This window comes from Lepisosteus oculatus, chromosome 1, assembly GCF_040954835.1.
Source record: "Lepisosteus oculatus isolate fLepOcu1 chromosome 1, fLepOcu1.hap2, whole genome shotgun sequence".
Classification (NCBI taxonomy): Eukaryota; Metazoa; Chordata; class Actinopteri; order Semionotiformes; family Lepisosteidae; genus Lepisosteus; species Lepisosteus oculatus.
In genome coordinates, this window is record NC_090696.1 from 66131273 (window position 1) to 66154547 (window position 23275).

A 23275-nucleotide genomic window follows, 5' to 3' on the forward strand; every position below is an offset into this window, starting at 1 on the left:
CCAGCTGTAGCTAAGAGTTTTTACTTTTTTTTTTTAAATGTTTGCAGTTCAGTATTTAAGGGGACATTTCATAAAGCTGAAACGGCCATATTAACAATGGAACAGTTATTTGTCATCATTCCATCATCCGTTAATTCATTATTTTATGAGCCAGCAGCCCTGGTGCCCTCATTAAAACGCATTGCTTCGATTTCTCATGCATAAACGTCTGTCTCTGACCAAACCAGTCAGTAAGCATTTGTAACATTGCTTAGAAATCTGTTTACCAAATCCTCTCACAATAGCTATCACTTTTCAGTAATCCTTGTGCTCTAGCATACATGTGTATTGCATAAAGCTATGCAATATGCAGACCTTGTATCATCCCTAGCCTCTATTCGTAGGAAACAGGGCTATGTACACTGTGTTATCATTCTAAATATCAGAGCTGTTTTGTTTGTATACAGTACATACAAGCTTGTGTTTTTCCTGGTTTAGTGAGTTTATACTACTTCTAAATTTTAACAAGGTACAGTAAACCCAAATTACTGCTTTTCATAACAGACATCAAAGCCTGCCTTACTCAGCTCATGCCATTGATTGCATGTTTCAAAATGTGTACAAATTACAATAGTAACATCTTGGTTTATTTTTGTAGCTGCATACATTTGGGAACTTTAATATAATGAAAGTATCCAGGAAGTTTGGGACCAGCTATCCAGCCCTGTTGATCAGGCCAAGACCCTAGTTTCTTTTAAGAAAAAGGTGGAGATTCTTGCTTCAATTAGCTATAAACTAATAACTAAGGATAGGCATATAGGCTTAATACTACTAGATGGGCAGAATGTCTTCCTCTAGTTTATGTTATTAATTACACTTCCTAAATGACGTGAACTCTTTTTCCCGAATGAATCACAAATGGAAAATATTTTTTTTTATATTTATACTGAAAATGTTTATTTGTTGCTCTCTTGCCAGACCGGAAATTAAGAACACATGAGGAAAATTCCGGCATGCATCTGAAATGAGCAAAGTTATTCTTATTTCAAATCACTAAAAGAGTTTTTGTTATAATCCATGCCACTGCTTGTTCATCTGTTCATCTCTGCTTGGCGATGTGTTCATCACTTTAATTTATTTTATGAGGAGTTCAATGACACAGTTCCAAAATATATTTTTCTTGAGTCAAGAAGTCAGGTGTCTTTTTCTCTTTTCCTTTTGTAAATCAAACATGCTGCAGTGTGAAATATCCTAATCAAGTACCAGTGGCCGTGTTTAAATAGGATACAAGTGGAAACCATGCGGCTTTTCATTTTAAACTGAGAGCTACTATAGAGGCACTCAAGGGTTGGGGGAATGTGAAACAAGCTAACCATCCATGTTATGAAGTCAATAACCTGGATTCTTTCAAGAAACAGCTGGATGAGATCCTTGGATCAGTAAACTACTAAATACCAAATGGGCTAGAAAGCCCGTTGCCTCCTATTGTGTAATGTTTCTTATTATCTGTTCTTGACACGAAGAACAGTGGAAGGTGCTACATGCTCTCAACATGATCACTGTCTGTGATACATACACATACTGTATAGCGCCTTGTACACAGCTGCACAAAGCCATCTGCTTGTCGTTGTCTGCAGGAATGTACTCCCAAGGCCTCTTTGCCCGTGTACTGGATTTCACTGTTTCACGAGAAGGAACTTTTCTACATAAGAGATTGTAGAAGTCTGGAACAAATATCCCAACCATGTTGTCTGTAGTGTGTATTTGCTTCTTACTAGAAATGGCTGCTCACCTAGTTACTAAAATCGAAATGAGCCGCTGAATGTGTGCCTAATGGCATCTTCTCATTTGCAGACTTTCTTATGTTTATCATGTGATTCACCTACCCCAGGTACAAATGCACCTCGGCGTGGCTTTTTCTTCCCAATTCATCAAAAGACGTTGCACCAAAAAAATGACGGAAACGTTTACACCAAAAATCTGACTGTGTTGAATTGTTTTTTTACTCAGGTGAAGCTAACGTTTGAGACCGCCTCCTTCGATGCTGAAGGGACTGACTCCGAGCATCTCAACCGTAAACCGTCGCAACCTGTGAGCAACCTGGTCAAGCTTTTGTGGGGTGAAGATGCCGTGGAACTCCAGATGTCTATCGGCAACATTCCTCACATAGTAATGTACCTGTCCCTCAAACTGGACTCGGAGTCTCCAAAAGAGGAAGTAGGTCTAATGGTCTGGTAGATCTCATTTTCTACCAAAGCCTCCTGTTTGTGGTTTTTTGCGTATCCTCTGCTTGTCTCAGTACGATTCTGTGCAAAAGCCCTGAACACTTGCTTAGCACAAGAAGAAGTATTTCAGTCTGAAGACTCAGCTCACTGCTGCTGACAAGTACAGTAGGTGTCTCAGCGTCTCTCTGCATAATACACAGCCTGGCTAAAGACGCCTCCATAGTAGACTTTCATTCTTAGGTCGTTCTTCGGGATTATTGTGTGTGTTGAAATTATGTTTAGAGGGCTATAGAAAAAAAGATCAAAACCAAACAAAAAATCCGTAACATAACACATTTTTTCTGTGTTTATTTTATTACTTGGCATTGCTAGTTTTCTCAAGCTGCCAATTGCCACACTCTCCAGTGTGAACTATAAAAACAGATGAGAAGCAGAGCCTTAGGCTGCAGGTGAAATCTTGTGTTACAAGGAGCATTTGATGCTGCGCATATAATTTTAAGAACTGCAGCGCTCTTTTGTGAAACCTCTAAGGTCATGCCACCATTGTAACTAATGTAAAATAGAAATCTTGCATCATAAGTATTGCATGTCTGCTTGAGTTTGATGAGCTAGCAGCTGGTAAATGTATATAATTGAGTCCAGTTCATTTCTTAGCCTCAGTGTATTTTGTTTCTTGGTGGCACAAATTCATCTGCTTTGCTTACCATGCAAGCATGTTAAATGAATTTAAATTGAAAGTCTCTCCGTAATTTGATTTCCACTGTGCTATGGCCATGTTTTACAGCATCTTAGAAAAGCAGACTTGCAAAGTCTTTAAGACTTGTTATTTCCTGTACCGATGTGTCTTTTATTTTTTAATTAAGATTTTTCCAAGTTTTTATTTTTTTATTTTCTCTGCACCGAAATGGTGCTGTTATTGGAGCCAAAGAATTAAGGAGATTCTTTGTTCAAGTCTTTATGATTTGAAATCTAGGTTAATGAGACGGAGAGAAATCACACAAAAAGGAGCTGAGAGATAATTTCTCTTGAGAACATTCTTTAGGCCATTTTCCTCTAACAATGTTTTACTTAAGGGACAGTTTTGTCATTAACATTCCATGTCTGTGTTTGTCAGCAACATAAAAGGCCATTCTGCAAAGCTCGGGGAAGACCTGTGCTGTGCTTCTTTCAAACAGATCGTTTGTTTTGCTTCTCGTTTCCTTGGTTGTGAAGCTGGGTCGCTGGAAGAGTTCTGTAGAGCTCAGATCAGAGGCAGAATGTCTCTCATTAAACTTGCTTGGTTGCCAGTTACCGTTTTAAACTTAAATGGTTGTATAAAAAAATCCTAATTAGCTGCTAGCTAAATTCTATTCATGAGCAACTCTGTTCTTACTAAAAATGCAGGCAGTTGGTTTTTGAACAGGTTGGAAGGATAATTCCTGCATTTTTTATTTTAAATTATTTCAAGACCTGGATTAGGAGAGACTTAGCAGTCCACACTACTTATACTGCTGTGAATAAGAATAAGAATAATTTATTAGTTATATAAATAAATATATTTATATCTCAACTCTGAGAGCTGGACATAGGTTGTTACTTATTGGTTACATTCTACTGTCAGATGTGGCAGAGGTTTCTGTACAGAGTTTTTGTTTCCTGTTGAATTAACTCCTTCTTTTCTCACAGCAAGAAATTCTCTACCAGTATCCGGTATCTGAGGCCTCTAGGCAGCTGAAGGGAGTAAGGGGAATATTTCTCACTCTCTGTGACATGCTCGAAGGTGTGACTGGAGGACAGATTGTCAGGTATAGATCTAAACCGCCACCCATGCATGCACTAAATAAATTCATCCCATACAGGGCTGTGGCTTTGATTCAACTTAACTTTCTGTCTCGTGTTCAAAGCTGGTGTGACTAATTGGAGTCCCTGCAATAAACAAAAAAACAGCCTGGATATTTCTATCACGATAATGTGAAGACATAGGTTTAGAAACTAAGAGAAAGCTCAGGGAAGAAAACCACTGCCCTCCCATCCCGTGCCGCAGACGTGAATTCTAATTCCTTACACTTATATAGAGCTTTTCTAGACTCAAAGCGCTTTACAGGTAATGGGGACTCCCCTCCACCACCACCAATGTGCAGCACCCACCTGGATGATGCAACGGCAGCCATAGTGCACCAGTACGCTCACCAGCTATCAGCGGAGAGTAAATTCCGCTCTTTTTGTGCCTGTTTCCCAGCATCCCTCCACATAACCCCTTGGTCACTGCGAATGGCTTCCCGTTGTAATTACCAGGCTGACTTTCCTTGGCAAGGGGTTTTCCTCTTGGAAAAGTGCAGCGTGCATTTCAGTTCCTCTGTGCATAGGTGCGAATATGTAAATGGCTGGAACTGCCTGTGACAGTAAGTAAGAGGTGCATCGGTACAGTAGGTCATTTTCTCTGTTGTCTCAGCTCTACACTGCTGCTGGGTAAGCACCTGGTCCATGTGGGCTACTGGAAAGAAGGAGACAACCTGCTGGTCGTCGGCTTGCCTGCAGAAAGGTGAGGGTGCGAGCTGTCAACTGCAAGCTTGAATTTAATTTAGAGTAAAAGCTTCCCTCCTCTCCTCCCAATTAGAACTACCGCTTCCTGCATGTCCATATTTTGCTTAATCCTTAAAGTAGGATATAATAGCTACAGAAATCCTGGTCCTTTTTTTGTGAATTTTGCTTTCAAAACGTTTTTAAAGCCACAGGTGTCACAGGAATTTTAAGTGTTTAAATTTCACTGCAGAATGACTCAGCATCTAGTAAGTTGGCTACCATTGGACATGCTTCACCAGGGCAGGAGTCTTGCCAAAAGTGTAATATAGGTGAAGCATGGTCAGTGCAGTCCATATATCCAAGTCAAACTAGTTTGTGAAAATCATGAAAAAGTGTCTAACCTACCTATTTAGGATGTATGTTTGTCATATACTGTACTGTATGTCATCTATCCAGACTCTGTAAATATTTAAAAAAAAGCTTTTTTGTTGTTACTGAACTCGGTACTAAATTGCATATAGTTAGGCTCCAGGTACTGTACTTGACATCTTCACCCCAGTACATGAAGAATAATCGTCTCGCATCTTTTAATAGGCGAAGAAGAACCAACACTAAAGTACCTAGGCTTAAGTACTGTTTATAGCTTAGAGTGGTGTTATTATCTCCACTATTTTTAATTGTTTGTTTTTTTTCGAGGGTTCCACTTCTACACCTGAAAAATGTGGTTGGCGGTTTGGTCCGGACACTGAAAGTCATGTACAGCTCCTTAGACAGGTTTGTTTTGCTTCACTCCTTTCTTCCATGACTTCATGTGTTCTTGTGCTCCTGGACATCTGAAGCCTTGTGTATGATGGATTATAGAATGAGGACAGGTGTCCAAGGCTGCTTTTGGAGGTAGTTCAGAGTCACCGGGTGCAGCTGGATGTTGTCCTGAAGCTTCTCCTTCTTCTTCCCTGTGCAGTGCTTTCTGTGAGGCTGACAACATGCCTCGATTGGACCATTTCTTCTGCCTGTTCTTCCAGCAGCTCATCCAGCTGCCTAAGCCGAATGGCAGCCCCAGCTCTCAGCCGCTCGATATTTCTAGAAATTTGTTTTTGAACAGTTTGCCCGCAGTGCGCTGGCTGACATTACCCCAGGAGATCAAGGTAAATTCCATCTGTAACTGACTGTTGCCGCCTGACAATGTTTTGTGTCGTCTTTATTTCCAACTGAAGAATAGATCTTTCAGTTGGCAGTGGTATTATCTAGCCAGTGCTGCGTTTCTCAGTTCTGATTCCTTTTAAACTGAAGTGACTGCAGCTGTAGACTTAACCACCTTCGACTTTCATCAGCCTCTATTTCAAGCAGAAAGTTTATTCTCAATGTGGTTTATGGAAAGCACTCTCAAACGTGAAACTGCAGTTCATGGGGGTGATTGGATTGTGTTCCAGTGTTCTGTGGTCATGCTGCCACCTGCTGTTATGTAGTTATAGCTCCGAAAGTCTTGAAAATCCTCATTCTTAACAATTTATCTTAAGTTGCCCTCACAGTGTAGCATTTAACCAAGTTGGAAGATTTGGTAAGTGAATTGAGAACGAACCTAAATAAAGTATAGACTCTATATTTGATTGCATGGAGTATGTTCAGTTACATTTATTTTTCTGTATTTACAGTAGAAATCTCTCTGCTCAAACTTTACAGTGACCTTGACCTTGCTGTAACTCATGTCACTAACCCTTCCAGATTTCATGCATTTTTAACTTCATCCATAATGATGATTATTATTGTATTTAATGTACTCAAATTATCTGCAGCTTTAACGTTCTATAGTACTGTGCAACTTTGGAACAACTTTCGACTGCCGTTTATTTTAGTAGTCATGTTTGTTTATGAGGTTGGTCAGATCATCTGGGTGATGTCTCTGAAAAACTGCATTAATTCCAGCTGAACCAAAATCACAATCGCAGCCCTGAAGGTTTTATACCTCAGTGGGAATGCAGTGCCCTGCCAGGTTAAAGTTAAACCCCCCTTTCATATCCTGATCTCAGTAAACCCAGATCGGCATTCCTTTTAATAAATATGTGCTTTGCGAATAAAATAAAAACGTTCTTTCTATGGGTTCCCTGCAAGCCGATTCACTGGAAGTTTACAGAATGTTTTCAGCTCCTTCTATATTTTCCTTTCCACAAGATTAATAATTATTTTGAGAAAGTCTCTCAGCTGCGACAAACTTTATCATCACATCTTAATTTGGCATCATTGAGAACAAAATGCAGTAGTAAGCATATATATTTAACTGTATAATGCTCGTTTGTTCTACCTTAACATAATTATGTTGTTTAATTTGCTTTTAGGTGGAAATCGATACAGTTTTGTCTGATTTTGAATCATCAGATTTCGGAGACATGGTAAATAAAAGATAACTCTTAGTTTAACTCTTATGGCCCTTTTGAACATTATTTTTTATTCTTGTTATCCTGCCCTTTTAAACTTCTATTCAAAACTAAAGCCCAGATTAGATCAAAATTTTGGTTTACATAGTACAGATCCAGTATTTGATTATGCTGGCTAGAAGCAGGTCAACTCTGGCAAACAGAAAGCTACCCTCAAGTAATAGGTCTATAAGTTACCATTGGCAGGTGGATGTAAAATTTAATTCAGTCTCACTCTGAAAACAGACATTGCAATTTTGAGCATGTGGTTCTCATTTATGTGGTGCTTCATGTAAGCTGAAATGATTAAATTGGTTTAGAAATTTTCAAAATTCCCCTGGCAGTAAAACTTGTATTATTTTCTTATTTTTGTTTTTAAATTGACGCTTCATCCTTTTTAGCGCACTTGGCTTTGTTACATCATTGCCTACCAGTTTCCAGTTTGCTCCATTTCTGGTAATTGCTAGAAAATTGACCACCTGCAAAGCTGTTGAATTGTTCGTCCTTTGCCTTCCTGTTGTTTTGAATTTTCCATTTGCATCTGCATTCCTGTTATTGGTATCTGTGTGAACGTTTGCCTTGAAACTTTTTAAAGCAAAGCTGAATTGGAAGGATGCAAATCGCTGCTTCCTCACGTCCCCAGCAGGCAGTAACAATCATGGTGCGCCAGTCTGAACACGGCAAACACAGAAGCCTTTATGGGAAAGTTAACAACCCGTGTCTTCATGTGATTGAATGCAGACAAGTCAGAACACCCAAAGATAAATCCAATGATTTATTCCTAATAAAAATACTTTGAAAATGGTGGTTTGGAGAGGAGGGTGTGAGCGAGTTCAGTAAAACCTTTTAGGAGATTCCTATTGCTGTCATTTTGTCACAGACAAAACTATACCTGTTGCAGTACTGAGCCTTGAACCAGTTATAACCTGCCACAAATCCCATTCAACCCCATATGTTTTCAAAAAAAGAAAAAGAATAAATTGCTAGACTTACTTCGACCACATTAGGTTCTGCTAGTGCAGAAAGTTTGACAGATTGGTCAGGTGTCTTTTTCTCATCTTTAACACGTGTGTGATCCCCGTTTGTTCCTGTTTTGAGACCTCCTTTCATTTGGTTTTGCACTTGATAGTTTCTCGTGTGATCATTTAGCACTTTTAGTTTTTGGTTCACAATGTAACAAAAATGTTAAATGAATTACATCCCTATTGCAGTGCATACAAGCAGTGATTAAATAATTTTCAAAGAAATATGTCAATGGGTACCTTATAAATGTATTTTATAAGGCTCTTTATGAAACCATCTCTCTCACATGTGAAGTAGGTTGCAGTGTGCAATTCTCTGAACAGCCCGATTTAGCATAACAATTGGAGTAATGCTTTTTACAAAAAGATAGCTAATTTTCAAGGTGACAAAGAAGAAAGGGATAGGTCCTTCTCAGGTAGCTCTCTGAGTGCCTCAGCTAAATTATTTAGGTTGTCACTCCTTACAGATAATTAACCAGTCAAGCCATCTCCTTTAGCAGAAACCCGTTCCTGTAAAGTCTAAGCTTGTGCTGTTCAGTCATGTGAATGGCTGTGTGTTAACTCTTTTGTCCTCCCTTTATCTTCAGTCTGAAGATTACTATGACATGAGACGGCTTTATGTGATTCTGGGCTCGTGCTTGTTTTACAAGGTGAGGCTTGTCCCTGGTCTAAAAGTGTGAACACTGAGCTTCCAGTAGGTAACAGATAGTACCCAGCTTCTTTTTTTTTTAGTCCTGTCATGGATGCAATTACATTGAAATTGTATTCCATGCATCTCTGGGGTCTACAGTAGCTCTAATTGCAGATCATAGCTGAGCAACTTTGATTCAAATATTTATTAAGCCGGGGGATTTCTGTATCACCTAAACAAAGTACTCATTTGGACGTTCTTACCAGTGCTGGAAATGAAGGTCTCCTCTCTTTTTTAGCTGAGGGAATGTCTGTGCTTCAGATAAAAGATTTGACTTGTCTTCCAGTACAACCACTTTCTTTATCATCGTCTCTCTGCCCAGGCACCACTTTATGACCAGACCTTTTAGCACTTATATACAGTATATAAAACATTTTTGCTTTGCTTGTAGATTTTAGAGATGCGCTGTACACAAATCGGGTATAAGCTGACATTTCATTAAGTGGTACACAAAAGACGTTTAATGTCTTCATAGACTGGAAAGGTGTGCAGTCTCTTACCAGGACTGTAGAGTAACTTACCAGGAGTAACTCACCAGAGTGGCAGTGATTTCTTATTGATGGTTTCCAATTCCATAGGAATTAACTCAGGGGGAGAATACAAAGAGCTTGGCTGTGATTCTACAGTGCATCCAGAGGGCTGTTTTGTTTCATGCATTAAGGTCCTTCTTCGTTTTGTTTTTTGTTTGTTTTGTTTTGCAGGGCTATTTGATCGGAAACCATTTGCCAAAGGAGGACCTGCTGGACATTGCACTTTATTGTCACCACTACTGCCTGCTGCCCCTGGCCACAGAGCAGAGGATCGGGCAGCTGGTGATCTGGAGGGAGGTCTTTCCTCAACGCCAGTCTCAGCCCAGCGCGGAACCGGCCGCCCCAGGATACAGCGAGCCAGACGGGCGCTGCTTTCTGCTCATTGTCGGGCTGGTAAACACTTTCTCTCCCCCTCCCCCCAGTGTTAAAGAAATCTGGCAATATTCCTCAAAAGGATCACGTTGTGTGAGAAAATATCCCAGTGTATGGGGAAAGGTGTAATGCACATCTTTGTTTCCATGTAACTTTACATTGTGCTGAAGAAAATCCAAAACGGCGGAGAAAACACTCATAATGAAACATAGTGATCTGTTTTGGTAGATATTCTAAATATTCCTCATTCTTTATGTTACCGTCCCCTGCTGTTTCTATTCTTGCTGTCTGAATAGCGCACATTCCTGTTAAACTAATCCCAAGCCTGGTGACTTCCTGCTTTCCCTTTTATATGGTGGTGCTTGTGGTTGATCACCCTCTGACTGCTGTCAAAGCAAAGTGCAGAACATTGTGTTGCACTGGAGGCAGTCTGACTGGACTCAGAGTGAACCCTAGTGTGAAGCCCAAGGTGTTGTCATTCCTTTCATTTCTGAACAGCATGTGCATGCATTAAGGCCAAGAAGAGGGAAATGTTTCTTTTTTACGACCCAGACAATCTAACACCCAGCTGCTGTTCATGTAATATAAATGTTAATGTAGTGTCATAGTTTGATATGTTTGATAGCTTTGACTTTATTCTTTTTTTGGGCTTGTAAATCTTGTAGATCTTGTGGATCTCTGACTTGTTGTCCAAAAGCTGTGATGCTGCCAGTTTAATCCTAGTAGAAGTTTGTCCCTATCATAGAAGGACCAAACTTAGAGGATATGTGGGGGACAGTATAGATTAGCGCTGTTAAGAGCTCTGGTCTCCTAACTGGAAGGTTTTGGGGTTCAGGTGCAGCTGCAGACACAGCTGCTTGTCCTGAATTGTTCTAGTCCACCCATTTGTGTACTATACCTGAGTACCAGTACTGTATTGATGAGAGTTACTTTGTGATGGGCTAGCATTCTGTCTAGGGGCTGTTGCCATTATTTCTGAAAGCTGAACACTATAGAAATTGTGATAAGCTCTAGCCTGATGCGACTCCACCTTGAGTTTGAACGAATTTGTTTTGGTGAAGCAACCAAAGGGACAAGCCGAAGAAAGCACTATCGGATCCACTGAATTTGAAACTACGTACAGTTTCATACATGCGCCGGGAGTGGTTTGGAGGGGAGTGCTGTGTGTACAAAGCTGTGCTGATCTCATGGGCTCTTCTCCCGTGTCTGTCTGGCTTCAGAGACACTTCATGCAGTGCGTGCTGCTAGAGGCAGGAGGGTGTGCGTCTGCAGCCCTGGGGAACCCGGGACCGGACTGCATCTACGTGGATCAGGTGAAAGCCACCCTGCTCCAGCTGGAGGGCTTGGACAGGAGCATCGAGGAGAGGCTGGCAGCCCCCCCCATGCCCTGCCTGTCCTGTGCCGACTGGTTCCTCCCCTCCGGCCGGGAGAGACTGGACAGCATCACCAGCTCCCCGGTCTTCGGCAAACTGCCCGGCTCCTCCAAGGCCACCTCGCCCACCGGCCGGAGGGTGCTGTTCGGGGAGCCGGCGCTGAGGACTCGCCGGCCCAGCCCGCAGAGGAGTCTTTCGGACAGCGGCAGCGAGGGCCCGCTCGACAACCTGTCCTTCAACCCAGGCCCGAGCCCCCACTCCACGCCCGACTCCACGAGGAAGCTGGGGCGCAGGGACTCGCAGGGATCTGGGGGCTCCGACGGCAGTGCAGGCAGCGGGTCCCTGTTCAGGGTAACACCCCCTTCCCAAAAACACGAGCCCTCCATTTGTAGTGCTTCAATAACGAATTAACACCTCGGCAACTAATATGTCAGCTTCATTTTTTTGCCATTGTCACTTAGTGACTCTTAGTCACTTATTCTTTGCCATTGTTAGTCTTAATATTTGTCACAAGATTTTTATTTTTGCACCTACCAGTTCTGGCTGCTAACCCCTACTACTGTCAGACATGTTGCTGTACTTCTCCTTCTTTACCAGCTTGCTATGTGACAAGACTACAAAGTGCCATTTTATGAGCCACTCCTTCCTCAGTCTTCCTTGTCCATCATAAACAATAGCCATACCGTAATGATAACCTGTGGTGCACAGATGAATGGGTAGACTAATGGATAACTATATTGGCTTGATTGTATTTGCTTCTGTGTTGCATTACTGTAGATCACCAAGAAGAAGCACCCTAATCCTTTCTACCTGGGGACGCTGAAAAAAAGCCTTAATGAAAGAGAGACCGAGGAAATGTATAACACACTGAAGTGAGTGTGCTCTCCTCTGCAAAAAATGAGAAATAGGAACAAGAAAAGGTTTATTCCAAGCTGAAATGAAAAGAGGCACAACTTTTCGGCTGTGGAGCCTTCTTCAGGTGACCCCTGAGGAAACGTCCCATCTCTTCTCTTTTCAGCATAGAAATGAATTCACATTATAAAATGTTTGAAAATGTTTATATCGCAACTTTGCCGCTAAAAATCAAGAGCATTTTAAACGGATTTTAAACAGAATGTGTTAATTAAAGTTTAAGTGTAGTAGTAATGTGAAAAGCAGTCTTCAGACATTTGATTTTATTTGTTAATGCATTTTCTTTGTTAGGTGATGTACCGTATGTGTGTTTTTGTGAGTTTTAAAGTGTTACATTATGACGAGGCCGGGGTTCTAAGGTATAACTTCATTATTACAAGGAATTTCGGATTCCGTAGAAGAGAATGTCAAAGCTAATTTAGTTTTAAACAGGTTAACCCTGATTTTTAATTACTATAGTCAGAACAGAAATTGTGGGAATTCAGTGCGTAATGGTTAAATCTGCTTTCTGTGGGCTGTTTTTGATCTGACTGTTCCCCGCTGCAGGCTGACCTCTGGTGCCGAAAACACGCTGTTCCACTATGTGTGCATGGAGACGGTTCAGGGAATCTTCATCTCCCCCACCCACAGGGAGGTGGCGCAGCTGAGTGGCTCCATCCACCCGCAGCTCATCAAGAACTTCCACCGGTGCTGCCTGTCCATCCGAGCCGTGTTCCAGCGGAGCCTCCTGTCAGAGGTGAGAGCCCGACGCCGCGGGTTTTTAAACTGTCAGGACGCGCTGCGCCACGCCCTCAATCTGTCTGTTACCTGTTTCAAGCATAATGTTTCCTCATTATTTCTAGGGATTGTACTTTATAAGAAAATACTTTTGTGTATCACATTTCAGCAATTACTGTAACCTGACTATATTATTCAATATAGTAAGACCTCCCTAACCCCGGTTCTGAAGTATCCCATTCAGTTAGTCTTATGGGACAACCTAAGTATTTTTTGTTTAAAGGTTATAAATACCTTTGGGTTATGTTTAAGTTACTGTCTGTTTAGCAAGAATTTGTTTAATGAATGTGACTCTGGTTATTGAGGTCTGGGGGATATTCCATTTTTTGTTCCCAGTGATCTCTAAATGACTTGCTGAACACACCACCTATGCAATTGATCATGATTAAATTGTTCTGATCATTAGAAATTGATTATTTCAAGACTACCTATAAATATTTTCTGGACTGGGACTCTTGAGTTCCAGGTTTGGAGACCCCTGCCATACAGGACACCTATCCAGGAGGTAGAGATCCTGAGATTAAACAGATATTAAAACAATTCAGGTGGGTAGCTGCGTCAGCATGAGTAGGCTGTAAATGAACAAGTAATAGGTTTATTCCATGCTTAAAAGAGAAGAAAGAAAACACGATGTTTCGGCTGTGGAGCCTTCTTCGGGTGTCCACAGCACAGATGGTAAAACAGTCTGGCATGAGTGAATTTTCCTCTTTATCAGGTGCTACTGCACAAACAAGCTTTTTACTATCAGTCTAGTATGGGATGGTACTGATGCCTGTGATAGTGCTGTGAAAAGTACCAGCTTCTCCACTGATGTTCACCTCCATCCCTCCAGGACAGGAAGGCTGCGGATGAGCTTCAGAACGTACGTGGTTTTGGGTCAGTGAAGGAGCACGGGGTTCTGTTCCAGTGCAAGCCCGAGAACTGGACCGACCAGAGGAAGCCTCCTCCTAGCATGACCTACTGGGTTATTGGGTACGCAGCGTTCGGCACAGGAGAGATCATTGATGAATGGACTGTCACATGCCTCTATCTCACCATTCTGCAGAAGGATCTCCTGTCAGTACTCTCTTCTGTTTTTCAAAGACAGCAGCTGTGAAGTGATTAATCAGCTCAGTACGAGAGCTTTCACAGAGAGGCTTTTGAGAACCCAGACAGAGTTGAAATGATAAACACTTTGTGATTCAGTTAGGCTGCTGGCACGTAGTAGTATTCTTTCAGAAACAGATGAAGAGCTAGGCAACCCCCCTTGTTTTAAACTAACAGCTCCATGCAAAGTATTCGGTGCAACATATTTGTGATCTGCAAACACTGCGAAAAATGTGTTCAGTCTTGGACTCATCCTCTTGGTTTCTTGTTACTTTTTTTGTGCCGCAGAAGGATGCTTCTCGAGCCTACTCCTCAAGAATTCTACGTGTGCTTTCATGACTCTGTGGCTGAGGTCCCAGTGGAGATGGCATTCCGGCTCTCTTTTGGTCTAGCCTCGTGAGGAAGAGACCTTGTTTACAAGCCCTCGAACTGTTTTTTTTTATACACACCATACGTTGCAGTTCCAGAAAACTATTCTGCAAACTAGTTGGTATCTGGCTGGGTTGTCATTATCTTGCAAGAACGCTGGAGTTACAAGAGCAGCACGAGGATGTGTGTTTGTTCTGTTGCAATCGGGATTCTGCAGGATGTGCCCGCAGGACTTGATCAGTGTACCCCTGTGCAGTCAGGCTGCCATCAATCAGTACAAAGGAGTTCTTGCTGCTAGAAAAACACTTTTGAACTTATTGATTAATCAATGTGGAGATTCAAGTGTAGTCGGTTTGATCCCTGACTTCAGGTGTTGGTTTGAGACTCACACCTAACCTTTTGACAGCTCTGTGTCTCTACATACTGTAATTTCAGGGTCTACTGTATTAAAATTGCTAAAGCCCTTCAACCTTTGTTTTACAGACAGGCTGTCTTATAGTTCCAGAAAAATTATTGTGCTTATCCTTATATTTATTATATTTTTATATCATGTCTTGATATAAAAAAGCCTATCCAATAGAGACATAAAATGTCTCTGTTTTACCTTATCTTTATTTAGGAGTATGGCGTGGTGTGCAGAAAAGTATTCAGAGCAAATGAGGCCACTTCCTCTATGTTCTGTACGTGAACCCATTCTGTCATTGACCAGATGTTTTAAGACATCTTCTCCCTTTTGTACCAAAACATAGATGCTGTTGTATTTTATGATGTATTGTATCATGTGGTCAATGAAGCCTCTTAAAATTAACTACTTTGAATTTCATGTTGAAGAAAGCCCTTTTATATGCTATTTAAACACTATTTTGAGAGAAATGTTTCCCTTTTTTGAAATGTTGCTGTTTGTACCTCATGTACCTCATCACTGTTAATTAAAAGCCATTTTTGCAAAAGCATTTCTTCCCCTGTAATTAACATTTCTAATCAACAAAGTTCAAGAATGAAGGTAATTAATGTTTTGCTTAATTTTCAGTGTACTCCGCATTTCTGACAATCTGACGAAACCTGGACAGAACAAGATATAAATTTGGTTAGGTGCTGTAATATAGGTTTGTTCAATGGTTGGTACTATGGAGTACTTCTTATCCAGCATAACTATAATATAAGTTCATTCAGTTAAACTGCAGGTCCATTTATCTATCTTTTATTCATCAAGAAATAACAACTTTCTTGTGACAATATGATTTTGTCTCACAGGATGCATTTCCCATTATAGTTTGTATGGTCACAACAAAAAAAAGTTATCAGACTGCTTTTTCTATAAGTGGATATGGTCACTATACCATTTGACACAATCTGACTTCAAGATGTCCCCGTTAACACTCTCGGGTGTAAAGACAACACATTTGTGGTGTTTGCATTTGGAAATTATTGGTAACAAAAACAAAACTCAAACAGTATCTTTTGAGAAACGTCTATCTTATTATGTACAAAAATAAGTTTGGTATTCCAGTTCACAGAAATCTACACCACATGCGATATTCTTTATGACACTAAATAAATACATTTTTTCTTTACATTTGCAATGATTTACACTTTTTGTTCCCCCATTCTTCATACACTTCCATGATTGCATTTCCAGTTCTACTACAGACAATAACCTATGACGGAAACATTACAATAAATTATGCTTGAACCGAAGCTACCATCCCTGATCGAGAGAGAGAGATGCACAGGATAAGTTCTTGTTGAGCTTTTAATGCCACTGCCTTTAAACTAGCACAGTTAAACTCTCTTGCCTCCCTCTGACGGAGCAGTCAAGCAACAGGCTGAACAAGCAGGTTCTTCTTGTAACATTCAAGACTGCAGAGGGGCGTCCCGGTCTTTGAGCAGGAGTATTTTTTAAGGTTTGAGCATCCGGTGACCCCGCAGTGCACTGCTACAGGGGTGGGGCACGGGCTTGTGACCACTGGAGTGGGCACCCCCTGGGGGAAGGAGATCATCGTCCCCTGGAAAGAGTCAGTGTAGCGGATCATGGGGACCTGGGACTGCTTGGACTTCTTCTCCCTCATGGTCTTGATTTTGGCTTTGCTGGTTTTGGTCAGTCTCTCGATTGTTTGGTTTTTGTTTTCCTCCGCCTTCTTGGCAGCTTGCAGGCGCCTTTTCCGGGCCCGTTCCTCCCTCTTCTGCATCATCTCCTCCGTCATCTCCTTCGCCTTGTAGCCCATGGGCAACTCCAGCAGGGGCTGGCTCTGCTGCTTGTGCAACAGCGCCCTCTAGAGACCGGAAAAGAATGCACACAGCCAGGTGAGCAGTCTCCGGTGCCTTTAAGAAATGTACATTCTGAACGTGTACATTTCCAAAACGTTTTCTAATTTCTGTCATGAGTGTCATTTAAAAATAAATCTAGTGGTAAATTCATAAACAGATCTCAAAAGAACATATACATAATGTTAATTTTGCTTATCACAGACATTAAAGAGTAGTGGTGGCCAAGGTGATTGACTGTTCTGATTTAAAAAATGCTTGATTTTCTTGCTTGCAATGAAAATGTTATACAAAAATAGTGAAGCATTCATCCCCTTTCAATTATGTATTTTATATCTACATATTGTATGTATCCATATACTGTATGATATACATGTGAAGTGAATATTTTTAATCAAAACATGAATGCTCAAACTGAACATGTACAGGTAAAAAGCTCACTTTCAACTCTTGACTGTAAAGACACAAAAAACATACTTATGAATGGCCATAACTCTTAGTGCTTTGTGAAAACATGTCTGGCAATTTACAGTGGTGTGTCTGTAACAACTTTGTGCACAGTATATTTATAGAGCCTATATGCAGATCATACTCTGAGCTTCTCATGTCTGTTTGCAAGTCTGCTATATAGCCTACCCAAAGCAATGCAGTTTGAAGATTCAATTTACCACTAGCCACCAGAGATAAAGACTGACATAATGATTTCATCACACGTTCCCAGCCCTTTATTCTGTTCTTGAAATATGTGCGTTGAGCGATGGTACATGTCGCTTAAACACAACAGAATGCCACGTTACCCCTGAGAGGATAATTAGCACTCCAAAAAACCCACAAGAGTTATCTCCATAATGAAACCAAAGTCTTTCCCCTATAAGAGGACAGAACCCCCCACCCAAAAAGAATACACATATGAAATGTGTACACAGAAAAAACACAATCTTTAAGAAGCCACTTGATTCCCAAAACGTCTAATTCTTGGTCCAGGTGAGTCAGTGTTGTGTGGACAAGCTCTCACGTGGAGAAACAGAACTGAGCCCTCAGTCCACACTCCCTACCAGATTTCCCTTACCTGTCTGGCTGTGAGCAGAGACTCGTCGATCTCCTTCTTCAGCTCTCCGTTGTCGTCCAGCTCTCCTTTCTCCAGGGCATCCAGCCACTTCTCCTCCTCATCCTCGGGGCCCCCCAGCAGGGACTCGGAGTCCATATCGGGTAGGGGAGAGGGGTCCAGGTTACTGTCCTCATCTGTCCTCAAAGCAAGACAAGGTACAAGTTAGGTGGGTTCCAAAACAAAGCCCAGTCCACCTATCCAAAAGGTTCAACCCATCTTTGTTATTTACAGGACTGATAGCCATTAAGCTACCTAAGTGAACTGCAATGTACATTGATTGGGGTTTTAAACTATCTTTCCAACTCGCTGCCATGTTCAAAGTACATGTATGGAAAAGGAAATACTGTAAAGACACCATACATACAAAGACTGATACTATATTTTTTATCAGAAATAAAGTAGCTGGAATGTTTAAGAGCTCAGGTATGGTTAAACAATTCTATACTGTGTCTCAATACGATGAAGTCACCCAAATTTATTAAATAAATTGAAGCATGATTTTAATGATGAGCCCTTTTGTGTAATGAAACTTAACAGTTCAAATCCTTACCAAGCCAAGCCCTATACTGCTCAATGGGGACCCCCTCTGTGGGCTCCTCGTCGTCATCCACTATCATTAGAGGAGACGGAGACCGATTCTCCTCAGGCACCACAGTGAAGGTTGGAACGCTGCTCACACACAAAACACGGAAGATATTGACTAGAAAACGGGAGTTGTAGTTTTATACATGATACCAATGCGAAACGCAGAAAACAAAAGGCTTGATATACTTGAAAAATGGACATTTAAATCCCATTCAAATACAACATTTTTACCCAGGAAAGTGGAGATGTTTTGCTTTGGAATTGATTACACACACAAGACAAAAACATGTCTGTACATTATCCAGATGACAAATCTGCAATAAAAATGTAACATTAGTGAATGACTTGATTAGTGAATTAATGATTATAATAAAATACTGTTTGGATAATTAGACAACGGTGCTTCCAGATAAGCATGACATGAAAGTATTATAAGCTTTTATTTTTAGAGATCACTAAAAACTGAGTCAGGGAAAACATTCTGGACAAGATATGTGAGAGAAACATCTGTACTGACTGTAGTGAAGACTAGCCACTTCCAGCACTTTTATCTCGAATAATGTAATTCACTAATTCTTCACTGACTTATGTATATTACCTCTTCAACTGTACTTAACTAATAATGTCTTCTAAGATAACAGCATCCAATTTAGTAAGCGACACGATTTAAGATTTAAGGTGATTTAACTAAAAAATATGTAATAAAAGGGTGGCATGGTGGCGCAGTGGTTAACATTATGGGATTCAATTGTGGACCTGGGATGCTACCTGTGTGGCGTTTGATAGATAGATACTTTATTGATCCCGTGAGGGAAATTGCAGTAATCAATTGCAATTTGTAAGGTCTCCTCGTGTTCATGTGGGTTTCTGACTACAGAATGTCCTGGGAAGTTAATTGTCTGTTGTTATCTGGTCCTAGTGTGAATGCGTTTGTGTCGGTGTGTGTGCGCCCTGTGATGGACTGGTGTCCCATCCAGGGTGTATCCTGCCTCGCATAAAGATATGCAATAAAGCTGAATGCGCAACCCAGAGATTGCAATTGATTAGTTTCAAATTAAGAAGTCTAGGTGAAGGTGTGTGAATGCTGTCTAGAACTAAGCTGGCTGAATGAAGACTTTGCTACCTCTTGGTTCCCAGCGTCTGTCCTCCCAGCTTGATCTTTAACTTGAGCTGGGGTTTGACGACTCCCGAGTCGGACTCCAGCGCCTCTGAGGAGAAGCTGTGTCCCCCCTCCTCCTGGTGGTGCTTCTTCTTGTGTTTCTTGTGCTTTTTGTGTTTCTTTTTGTGGGCATTGTGACCACCACCTTCATCTCCATCTCCTGAGAACACAAGGCAGAAAACGATGGAACTCATTCAGCTTTCTTCAGCTGGGGCGGGAGCAAATGTTTGAGTTCAAGTAATGAGACCGTGTACTTTTCAGATCACTACTGTAAAAAAAAAACCAATAAATGTTGACTATGCTTCACAGACTTAAACAACAATCGCTTTGCATAGCAGTTCAGGTTTTATCATTTAAGCTAACCTTTTTTTCTGATCCAACTGCATCAGCCTTCAAAGCAGTAACACGGTTATTAATGTTCTTAACCAATAACAGCAATGGCATTATTACCTTGTAACCAGATCTTGCCAGATCTCAGAATCTAAGCAGGTTTGTTCAGTACTTAGATGGAAGATCTCTAAGGAACACCAAGTTGCTGCTTTAAGTGGTGTTGGTGGACCTGGGGCTGGAGTGACACCAGACACAACACTACAGGATGAGACAGGTTTGCAAGAGCAGGAGTGTTAACCCTGGATTTCCGGCAAACATCCACTCTGACATTGTATAACCTGGCCTTTCTGAACCTTCACCTTACTCATTCGGTGAAACAGCTACCCACTTCTCTACTTGATGTGCTCTACGGTGGGTTGCAGGAGCAGAGCACATGGCTACTACACTGCACTGGTGGATAATGAGCACTTTTCCCCACATTCAGTAATAGCTAATTGATCAGAGGATCTCATCCTGCCGTTTCTTGAACGAAGCCAGGATATCAGCTGTTCCAAACTCCCACAACCCTTCGGATAAAGTGCTCCCTGTTGTCCTTTAAAAGTGCACTTCCTCGTACTTTCTACATGTATTCTCGGGTTCATTTTTCGCAAATTATTCTGCAACTTGCTAACGTGACAAGAAGTTGCAAATATCAATCAGTGACACCATATTAAACGTGTGACAACAAAACCAATAGCATGGACTATTTTATCGATAACTTGCCGAAAATCACTTTTGTTTCCTCTCCTCCGTTGTCTTCTGGCTTTTTCACTTTCTGTATTGTAACGTCATGTATTGTCACACAGCTTTTTTAAGTGCATGGGGGCAAATCTGTTTTAAAAGGCGCTATATGAAAATAAACTGAATTGAAAATCAGCCCTGTGCAGACGATGGACTCGGAAACAGCGTCACTCTCACTATTTGAGTTATAACGTTACAAAGAATCTCTTCAGAGCACCACCTAAAAATCGAAACTATAGGACTGCTGTAATTGCAAATCTGCTTTTGTTAAGTTTACCTATTATTATCCTACACTATTTTGGTTAAAATTACTGTAGTCCTATAAAAATCTTCTTTCCCCTCATTGCAAAAACTGGCCAGTGGAGGGTATAGCCTTTTCTATAACCCTTAAACGTTACATGGTTATTTTCCGGTTACAATGTAGCCTATACCATGAGAAGCTTAAAAGTAACGGAAGCGATCAGATATAAAACACCATCTCAGAGAACAGCGTTTAAATTTCAGCCCGCAACCGTCAGTTGAGCCTCTCGACTGGAAAACGGGCCTTTTCCGACGAAATTGTGCCTTAAATCTTTGTACACAACCAGTTCAGGTGAAGAGATAAGAAATGTTCCTTACCCGAAAGAAACTTTTCTTGGATCATGTCTTTCTTCTTCCCCATTGGCGTCTATCGCGTACTGCTTTAAAACCTCCAAATGATCATGAAAATGTTTTGTTTTTTCTCCTGTTACATTCCTGCGAGAGACTCAGTTCTGAAACCAGCAAGCAGCGCTACTGCTTGAGGCGGTAGGCGGTGCTTGCAAAGGTCATGCTCTCAAAGCCGATTACAAGCATAAATGTGACTTGTAATATATTAAAGTTTTATTAAATATAATTAAACTTGCACCATCCTTTTAACTGGGTCAGTCCTAATGAATTACAATCCTAATGAAACTGTCTGAAAATAGAATTTCTCATTTATTTTGCAATTTTTTTAAATATTAAAGTACTCAGGGTAACAACTTTAAATTCCCCAAACTGAAAAAGATAGGCACTTTGCAGCCTGCTGTCTATAAATAACTAGGTTACACAAAACACAGCGAGATACTGCGCCGCCGTTCGCGTCGCTCTTCTGACGTCACAGCCTGCGCAGATAGTGTTCCGATATAACTGGTGGAGCAGCTGTCAAGGAGAAAGAGAGCGACACCGCAGTACAGGATGTCCTGTATCTGCAGGCGGAGTCCCATTGGCTTATGTTTGGATGCCGGCGTTAGAAAATGTGCATTAGAAATATTTTTTCAAGTTTTTGATGGAGTTTAAACAGTATTGAAGTTCTGCCTTATAGACACTGAAAGAGGGAGTAGAAACGGACGACTGTGGATGTGATATCTCCCTATTATTAGTAACAGATTAATTACATCTTGCAAAATATAATATCAAACCCCTTAAATCTAACATTCACATTGACATACTTAAAGCTAACGTTTTCCAAGTCTATCCGCAGAACCAGTCTGAATATACGTTTTCAACTTCAGGTGGGGCAGGGAACAATTTGTAACAATTGTTACACCCAGGTCATCCAGCCAGGAAGCCATTAGGTACTGACGCTTGAGGGAGTGAGGAGTTGCTCAGCCAATTTGAACCAGACCTTGGGCAGAGGAGGGGAGCAGTAAAGCAAACAAATAAGGGATAAGTGCCCATGACTCCTGGGACTGCCAGTTCTCAAAATAACCCAAGCTTCCTCCTGGTAATAATATATAATAATAATAAACTTTATTTTATATAGCGCCTTTAAAGGTGGCTTCTCAAAGCACTTTACAGGATGACAATAACAATAAATAAGAAGACTACAACAATAAATAAGAAGAATACACAAGATAAGACACAATTACAATTACAGCAATACAACAATAACAATAGAGGAGACCGTGGAAGGTGGTACTAAGAAGAGCAGAGGGGTGAAGAATGGAACCAGTTAAGTGAAGGCTTTTCTGAAGAAGAAGGTTTTGAGTCTGGATTTGAAGGAGTTTAGAGAAGGTGACTCTCTGATATCCTTGGGCAAAGAGTTCCAGAGCTTGAGGGCATAGCAGGAGAAGGCCCTGTCGCCCATACAATGTAGACAGGCTTGGGGGACAGTGAGGAGGGCAGAATTTGAAGAGCGAAGGTTGCGAGGTGGGGAGTAGGGCGATAATAGTTCAGACAGGTATTGAGGTGCCAAGCCATGTAGAGCCTTATAGGTGAGTATGAGGATTTTAAAGTCTACGCAGAATTGGACCGGAAGCCAGTGCAAGGACTCCAGGATAGGAGTAATGTGACACTTGCACTAGACCTGGTCAGGATTCTGGCTGCTGAATTTTGGACATACTGCAGTTTGTTCAGAGTAGATTTAGATACCCCAGCGAGTAGAGCATTGCAGTATCTGTAATCTCTTGGGCACACCTGCCACTGACAGAATCAATGGGAAAACCCCTGAGGGGGTTTTATGGAAGGGATAAAAAGATCTGAACCTGAACAGAGGTAGATCACTCCTCCCGATGAGCCCCTTGACGCAAGACAGGCAGCGCAGGGAAGGCCGCAGCCTGTGAGACCACAGAGGAGATTGGCCCAGGAGCTGCAGACCAAGGGAGAGGAAGGAGATACTGCGCAGGGACATTTAATACTTGGTGGCATGGAGAAAAGTAACCGGCTTGGTGAGTCGATTCTGAACCAAGGGGAACGTAGAGCAGCCTAAAGGAGGACTCCTGATATAGCCCAAACGGAGACTGAGGAAATTGGAGTGCGTTGCATCCCTCGTCTCTGCATTGCTGTTCAACTAAGGTT

At 41.4% G+C, this 23275-nt stretch overlaps 2 protein-coding genes across 4 annotated transcripts in view; one reads left to right on the forward strand and one right to left on the reverse strand.

The window, feature by feature from the left end:
- Positions 1 to 15199, forward strand: part of intu (inturned planar cell polarity protein) — a 32673-nt gene extending 17474 nt beyond the window's left edge. For 2 of the 3 annotated variants that reach the window (XM_015345964.2, XM_006630021.3), the window contains exons 4-16: positions 1990 to 2196; positions 3870 to 3988; positions 4636 to 4725; positions 5403 to 5480; positions 5668 to 5851; positions 7040 to 7093; positions 8727 to 8789; positions 9532 to 9753; positions 10953 to 11456; positions 11883 to 11977; positions 12564 to 12753; positions 13627 to 13766; positions 14169 to 15199. In XM_015345964.2, coding sequence (XP_015201450.2) covers positions 1990 to 2196; positions 3870 to 3988; positions 4636 to 4725; positions 5403 to 5480; positions 5668 to 5851; positions 7040 to 7093; positions 8727 to 8789; positions 9532 to 9753; positions 10953 to 11456; positions 11883 to 11977; positions 12564 to 12753; positions 13627 to 13766; positions 14169 to 14280 — 2058 coding nt within the window. In that variant the 3' untranslated portion in view covers positions 14281 to 15199. The remainder of the gene's footprint in view (positions 1 to 1989; positions 2197 to 3869; positions 3989 to 4635; positions 4726 to 5402; positions 5481 to 5667; positions 5852 to 7039; positions 7094 to 8726; positions 8790 to 9531; positions 9754 to 10952; positions 11457 to 11882; positions 11978 to 12563; positions 12754 to 13626; positions 13767 to 14168) is intronic. The other variant, XM_015345963.2, reaches the window with a different exon arrangement.
- A 507-nt stretch (positions 15200 to 15706) lies between these two features.
- On the reverse strand, positions 15707 to 21587 carry ino80b (INO80 complex subunit B). Its single transcript, XM_015345369.2, has 5 exons — positions 21095 to 21587; positions 19331 to 19526; positions 18173 to 18291; positions 17584 to 17756; positions 15707 to 16522 (listed from the first exon to the last, which is right to left on the reverse strand). The coding sequence occupies exons 1-5, from the start codon at positions 21135 to 21137 to the stop codon at positions 16064 to 16066; spliced, it is 990 nt and encodes a 329-aa protein (XP_015200855.1). The 5' UTR covers positions 21138 to 21587; the 3' UTR covers positions 15707 to 16063.
- Positions 21588 to 23275: the final 1688 nt, after the last annotated feature.